Genomic DNA, 7,994 nt, shown 5'->3' with positions numbered 1-7,994 from the left:
CCAGCATATTCCTTATTCCTGTGTGGCTGTACTAAAAAAAAAAAACTCTTATTCTTTTTGTGTCTCTTGGAAACTTTTGTCTGACTTTCATACCATACATAAGGAGAGACCAATCCTTGGAAAAAGACATCATGCTTGGTAGGGTGGAGGGACAGCGCAGGAGGGGAAGGTCCTCTATGAGGTGGATTGATTCAGTGACAGGGGTAATCAGGATGGGAGTGTCAGAGACGGTGCGATTGGCACAGGACAGGGCAGAGTTTAGGGCTGTTGTACATAGGGTCGCTATGAGTCGCAAGTGACTCGATGGCACATAACAGCAGCATGTATGTATGTATGTATGTATGTTTGTAATGTATGTATGTTCTTGTGTTCCTCTGTATCATTTCAGATGAGATTGTTCAGTGTTCATCACAGCAATTATGTATTACATGTTAAACCACAGAGAGGAATGGAAATGTTTACATGATACCTAACCTTTAAGTATTTAAAAGCAGGTAAAGATCAAATTGTGAATTATACCTTTAATAGGAGATGTGGTCAGTCAGGCAGTTTTTAGGGCCCTCTTGCCACACAGGTTGACACGGAAACAAATAACTAAGTGTATTTCAGATGTGTTGATATTTGCTTCTGCTGACAAATGAACACTAAATTTGTAAAAGCCTCTACTTGCTGTGCTTTTCCAATTTCTTTTGTAATTGGGTTGCTGTGTTTTCTTTTCCAGGATGGAGCTATGACATTGAAGAAAGAAAGGTTCCAAAACCGAAGTCCAAGTCGTATGGTGCAAACTTTTCTTGGAACAAAAGAACAAGGGTATCCACAAAATAGATTGGCACTGACTATATCTCTGTACTTGACTGTGAATAAGGTCAGCTGTGTGGTATTTATAGTCCGTGTATAATGCATCTCTTAATCTCCTAATAAATTTGGACTTTAAACTACATTTTATGGTGTCTATTTAAAATGTTGGGGTTTTTAATCTCTCAAATGTGTTGCAAATGTCCTATGTATAGTGAATATTTGAGGTGATCATACCTCTAGGAAATTCAGTACTTAAAAATCTATTAAAAGAAATGTTTGAAATAACATAAACATTCAGCCCTCAAAATGAAAATACTGTCTTTGAAAATCCTGTCCTTTTATTATAAGAAGTACTTGAAGTTACAGTCTGATAAACCTTAATCCTAACTTAATTATTGAAGTTCTTTTATTTAATGAGAACCTTATAGTCTCTAAAGTAATTTGAACTTGAATTAATTGTGTTCTACATTAATTTCTTTCCACAAACCAACACAAATTATAATTGTGAGGGATTTATGTAAATAGTTTTTTGTTATAAACCAGAAAAACAGGGAAAATGAAAATAACTTTATTGTTGGGGCTTATTTCTGTGTTAATGTTTATTTGTTGAAATAGAAGCTGATCATTGTTTTCTGTTGTTTGTCATAATGTATGAGTTACTGAGCTCATACGTCTCTCAGGCTTGTCAATAGTACTTAGTTTACTAATCCTCACAGTAATCCTGTTTGTTGGTGCCCTGGAGTGGATTATGACTCATAGTGACCCTATAAAGAAAAAACAGATCAAAACCATGCTTCCTTCTGTCTCATCCTCCAACGTTCATCATACTCACTGTGTTGCAGTCCTGTGTCAGTCCATCTCAATGAGAGTCTTCTCTCTTGACCCTCTACTTTCCCAAGGCCTGTGCCTCCAAAACTAAGTATATCAAGCTAGAGGGGTTAGATAACTTGCTTAAGGCCACCTGTTCCTCAGGGACAAAGTTGGGACTTGAACCCAACTTCTTTCTGTCTTCAAAGACTATCTTCTTAACCATTTTGCTTATAAAGAAATAGAATTGATTAATGCTAGATGGTTTCCATGATTGCTAATATGTATGTTCTGCAGTGCTTTAAAAAATATATTTGCATTTTATAAAAATTCATTAATCCAACCTAATTTAAGGCCGAAGAAAATACATTAGAGTATAAAATTTTACAGTCTTGTTTTAGAAAGCATATAAGCAGTCTTAAAAATATTAACTGTATTCTCCATCTAAAGCTAAAAGATCCTCTTCTATGCAAATAGTCTATATAATACACAAATGAACATTTATTGCAGAATTACTTCTAATAGCTAGTAAGCTAAAACAATAGTAGTGTCTGTTTAAAAAGAAATGGTTAAATGGCCAGTTATTTTGTAAAAAATAAGCCACAAGAAATGTGTGTCCAGAAAAAAAGAAGAAATGTGTGTACAAGTTGATTTGGGATGTTCTTCAAGGTACACCATTAAGAGAGGACTGGGAACCCATAAACCAAAAAGAATAGATAATATTTATGCATGTAATACTGTGAGTGTGTGTGTATATGTGTTTATTTTCCTGGGAAATTTTGGGAACACATTAAGAAACTATTAATAGTGATTTTACTGGTTACTGTTGGGTGGGAAAAGGGAGAAGACAATTTTATAATTTTTGTGTGTGTGTGTGTGTGTGTGTTTTGACAATTTTATAATTTTGTTGTTGTTTAGCTCTTTAAGTGTTTTAAAAATCTAGGTAACAAAATGGTTGGTGATTAAATGATTTTTCACACATACAGTTCAGTGAAACAAATTACACCAGGCATGTCATCCAACCATTACCAACACCTACTGCCATATTTTCTGTTGCTATAAACATAAACACTGAATACTAGCGAGCCAAAAATTCCTTTCTTTCTCCTTCTCTCCAGTTCCTAAGACCACTATTAACCTCTGTATCTTTGTTTTTATAGACAAAATTTTTAAAAAATGCATTTGTCAAATCTTTTTCGTATTAGTGAAATTGTATAGTATTTATTGGTTTTGTGATTTATTTCACTTAGCATATTATTTTCAAGGTTCATCTAGGCCGTGACATTTATCAAGACTTCCTTTTTCTTTATTATTATTATTGTTGTTAGGTATGATCGAGTGTGACTCATAACAACTCTGTGAACAACAGATCTGAACCTTGTCCCATCCTGTGCGATCCTCATCATTTCTGACACACCTGAGCCCATTGCAACTCTCACTGTGTCAGTCCATCTGCTTGAGGGTCTTCCTCTCCTTTGCCAACCCTCCGTCTTGTATGATATCCCTCTCCAAGGAATAGTCTCTCCTAACAACATGCTCAAAATATGTGAGATGAAGCTTTATCATCCATAGAGTACTCTGGATAGTGAATCTTTAGTAATAGAATTAATTAATATATTGCAATTAATATATATTATAATTAATATGTTAATAGAATTTATGCCTTTGATCTGTAGTGCTGGAGAAGAGTTCTAAATATTGGATGGTCTGCCACATTAACAAACAGATAATGTCTTGGAGACATTGCGACCAGAGTGCTCCTTTCTCTTTATAGCACAATAATATTCCATTTTGTGTATATAGGGAGTTTTTATGGCCTGGTGGTAAGAAATTGCACTGCCAACCCAAAGGCATATAGTTTGAACCCACCAGCTGCTCAGAGGGAGAAAGAGGGGACGTCTCCTCCCATGTGATTTTTCAACCTCTGAAAACTGCTGTTAGGACAGTTGTAAGTTGGTTCCAGCGCAGAAGCTCAAGGCCACAACATGTGAATATATCACATTTTGTTTGTCCATTCCTCTAATGGAATGTTTCCACCTTTTACTTACTCTGAATAGTGCTACAGTGGACTTTTTTTTTAAATTAGTATCATTGCTTTCAAGTCTAGGAATGAAGTGTATTTCATTTTGGTTTGATTGACATCTCAAGTATTCATGTTGAGCTTCTTTTTACATGGTTGTTAGCCATTTGTATAACTTTGGATAAAATGTCTATTCAGGGGCTTTATTAACTTTTTAAATGGATTATTTCTCTTTTTAAGTTATTGTTGTTACATATTGTCAAGTCAGAACCAAATCATACCTGACTCTCCAGCAGGTTTTCCGAAGCAGCTGCTCACAGAGGAGGAGAGTGCTCTTCCTTCTGCAGAGCAGCTGGTGAATTCAAACCAGGTGCTTTTGGGATTGCAGCGCAACGTATTACCACTGGGCCACCAGAGCTCGGGTCCTTGGTTAACTTTGCAGTTGAATTGTTTCCCTTGCTAAATTGTTGGAAGTACTTTATATATTCTGGATGTTAGACTGTTGTCTAATAGGTAACTTCCAAAACTTTTCTCTCATTCTGTAGATTATATCTTCACTTTATTTATAAAGTCTTTTGAGGTACAAAGTTTTGTGGTGTTTTTTTTTTTCCAAATTCACCTTTTTAAAATTATTTTCTTTTTTTTTATTATTATTAAATTTTATTAGTTTCAATGACCATTCACAGGGATTCTGGGCTTTCACTCCTTCATTGCCGCACCCTTCTCTCCACCCTCCTCCCCAGTTTGTTCTTCTTTCCCGCCATCCGAATGTCTGTTTTAATTGTCCAATTGCCACAGTGCTTGTCAAAGTCAGTTCTGATTAATCTCCTTTGTCGGTGTGTCCTTTGCCATTCCCTATCACTCCTCCCTGAGAGAGACTTCACCCTGAGTCATAAGGAAAAGGGGATGGCGTATTCTCTTAGCTACTTCCTGCTGAAAAGGGACGCTGTGGGTTTCAGGGTGAAGATCTTCTCTCACTACTCTAAAGGGCCCCTTTGGCAGTAGGAAACACATAGACTATTATGGAGATTGATTTTGGAATTTAGATGCACTCTTATTGATTGTGCTTGGCCGTACATGTTCATATCCTTGAAGATGTATCATGGGGGTGTTGCAACCTAGAAGACACAAATTTGACTAACAAGTTACAGAGATTTTGTGTTTCCATTCATTCATTGTTACACTTTTCTCCCTGCCCACCCCACCCTCACCCCCAGTTCGCTCCTCTCTTTGAAAAGCAAAAGAAAAACTTCATTGGTATATAATCCCCCCGCACCCTCCCCACGCCCACCCCAAGTATACGCCACTCTGCAACCTTCATTCTGAACTTTTATGATAATCATAATGCCCTAAAATACATTACTTTTAAACTGTTCTCTCCCTCATCGGTTTCAGTGCAGCATACATAATTCATCCAGTTTTTTTCATTCTTACCCTAACCCTGATGCCAGTTCCATTCTTTTTTTTAATAATTTTAATGAACATTTACAGAGAATTTGGATTTCCATTCATTCATTGCTGCACTTCTCTCCCCACCAATCCCTCCCCCCACACCCCAGTTCGCTCCTCTCTTTCAAAAGTAAAAGAAAGACTCCCTCCCTGGTACACAATCTCCTCGCACCCCTCCCACCGCCCCAAGTACATTCCACTATGCAACCTTAATTGTGGACTCTTGTGATAACCATAATACTCTATCATACATTGCTTTTAAATTATTCAGTCCCTCATCTGTTTCAGTGCAGTATGCACAATTTATCCAGTTTTTCTCAGTCTTACCCCCACCCTGATATCAGTCCCATTTTACAGCAGTGGCACCATGCAATATTTGTCCTTTTGCTACTGAGATATTTCACTCAGCATAATGAGGTACAAAGTTGTTAATGTTAAAAGATACTGTATCTATTTTGTCCTTTGTTGCCCTAATCCTTTAGTGTTGTATCTAAAAATCCATTGTTAACTATTAGGTCTTAAATATTTTAGGTTTGAGTAAACTAAATATATAATTATGTTGTTGTTGTTGTTAATGTGCCATCAAGTCACCTGTGACCCACAGCAACCTTGTGTATAGCAGCTCTGAACCCTGCCCTGTCCTGAGCCAGTCTCGTTGATTCCAACACACTGATCCCCATTGCCTAGTCACTGTATCAATCCATCTCATTCAGGGTCTTCCTCTCCTGTACTGTTCCTCAGCATATATTATTTTTGTTTTGTTTTTATTAATTTTAATGAACGTTTACAGAGACTTTGGATTTCTATTCATTCATTGTTGCACTTTTCTCCCTACCCCTCCAATTCGCTTTTCTCTTTGAAAAGTAAAAAAAAAAAATTCTTTCATTGTTATATTCTTTTTTTAATTGTTATATTCTTTTTATAATAAAATATATGTATTAAAGGGCCCCAAAATAATTCTTATGTTGCCATTTTATATCTATTTGAAAGGTTATATGTATTAATTGCGACTTAAATTTTACTTCATAGGAAAGAGGTGTTATGTTTTTATGTGCTATTGAGTTGCCTGAAACTGATTGCCCACATTAGCTCTGAGCCCTGCCCTGTCCTGAGCCAGTTTCACTGTCTCCAGCACAGTTACCCCCATTACTCCAGTAACTGTGTCAGTCCACATCATCTGTGGCCTTCCCCTCCTGCCCTGTTTCTCTACATTTCCAAGCATGATATACTTCTCCAAAGACTGGTCTCTCCTGACAATTTGTTTTCATCCTCTCCAAGAGAGACTTGTTTGTTCCCTTGGCAGTCCATGGAATGTTCTTCTCCAGCACAACTCAAAGGCATCAACTCTTCTGTCATCCTTAGTCATTGTCCAGTTCTCTAATGCATAGTAAGTAATTGTGAAAACCATGGTCTGGGTCAGGTCCACCATAGTCCTAGACTGATATTTGTTGCTCTTGAGCACTCTGGAGAGATCCCTGACGGCAGATTTTCCTAATGTTCAATCTTTTAATTTCCTTATTACTCGTACCAAGAGTGTTGATTGTGGAGCAGAGCAAGCTGAGATTGTGACCAATCTCAATCTTTTCTCTATCTATCATGGTACTGTCAATTGGTCCATTGGTGAGAGTCTTTCTTTTCCTGCTGTTGAACTTCAATCCATATTGAAGACTGTAGTCCTTGATCCTCTGCAGCAAACACTACAGGTGCTCCTCAGTTTTGCCAAGCAAGGTGTTGTTACCTGCATAATGCAGGTTGTTGATGAGTCTTCCTTCAATTCTGATACCGTATTCTTCCTCCTCAAGTCCAGCCTCCCAAATGATTTGTTCCACATATGATTGAAAAGATATGGAGATAGATTTTGACCCATCTAGAGTTTCCTTGCTGTGTTCTGACAGTTAACTTCCTCATCCAAGTATAGTTTTCACATGTGATTCCCATTCTTCTCAAGGTTAGCCACAGTTTACTGTGATCCATACAGTCAAATGTCTTTGCATAGTGAATGAAACACAGATAGACATTCCTCTGGTACTCTCTGCTTTTTTTTTTGGGGGGGGGGTTTAAGTAAACGTTCTTTTTTACCCTTAAAACACATGAGTAATTAGATTAACTACACACCCTATACAGGTTCCTAGTTGAGGGAAGAGTTAAATGTTACATGGCAATTATGTCATTCTCATTAACTTGCTTATTTAATTCAAATTGATTATTTAGTACTGTGTTTAATTTCTTCTTAAACTATATGTCCTCAAATATGTAGGCAGTTGCTAGGAGAGGCTGTTCTCTGGAGAGGGACATCATTCTTGAACAGGTGGAGGCTTGGCAGAAGAGAGGAAAACCATCAACAAGACAGATTGACTGTTGAAATGAGTTCAGATATGTCAGATGAAGATGATGCCAGAGGTTAGGGCAAGTTTCAGAACTGTTACTCATAGGATCACTATTAAGTCATATTCTACTTGATTGTACCTAACAACAACAACCACCCACCATCATGCACATTCTAACTATGGTTGATTTTCTTGAATTATTACTCAGCATACGTATTGAGTAGGTACAGGGAAATAATGCAACCCTGATTCAAACTTTCCTGAATTTAAGCTATGCGCTATCTTCCCTTGGGTTTTGAACAGGTTTCACGGGAGCACCAATAAGTTTTCAAGAATTCAAGGTGCACTTAATCCAGGCTTTGGTCTTCTCATTTACTTGCTATGCATCAGAGAGCTGGACAATAACCAAGGAAGACAGAAGAAGAATTGATGCCTTTGAGTGGTGCTCTTTGAGAAGAGTCTTGACCATACCATGCATCAACAAGAAAACATTAGGTCTGTCTTGGAGAAGGTAAAACAACGTTTCTCCTTTGAGGCTAGGATTTTGAAGTTCTGTCTCACATATATTGGGCACATGGCCAGGAGAGACTATG

General features: G+C 37.3%; 1 protein-coding gene and 1 pseudogene across 1 annotated transcript in view; both read left to right on the top strand.

The window, feature by feature from the left end:
- Nucleotides 1-598, top strand: part of LOC102877270 — a 20,190-nt pseudogene extending 19,592 nt beyond the window's left edge.
- The window catches only part of LOC102869995 (NADH dehydrogenase [ubiquinone] iron-sulfur protein 4, mitochondrial-like), a 164,603-nt gene extending 163,663 nt beyond the window's left edge, over nucleotides 1-940 (top strand). The window contains exon 5 of the mRNA XM_006889570.1: nucleotides 722-940. Within this exon, the coding sequence (XP_006889632.1) occupies nucleotides 722-825 (104 nt within the window). The 3' untranslated portion in view covers nucleotides 826-940. The remainder of the gene's footprint in view (nucleotides 1-721) is intronic.
- Nucleotides 941-7,994: the final 7,054 nt, after the last annotated feature.

The sequence above is a fragment of the Elephantulus edwardii genome, unplaced genomic scaffold (assembly GCF_000299155.1).
Source record: "Elephantulus edwardii isolate Elephantulus edwardi_28Jun2011 unplaced genomic scaffold, EleEdw1.0 scaffold00079, whole genome shotgun sequence".
NCBI classification, from domain to species: Eukaryota; Metazoa; Chordata; class Mammalia; order Macroscelidea; family Macroscelididae; genus Elephantulus; species Elephantulus edwardii.
Note: the sequence above shows the minus strand (reverse complement) of the source record. Positions and strands in the feature narration are given on the sequence as shown.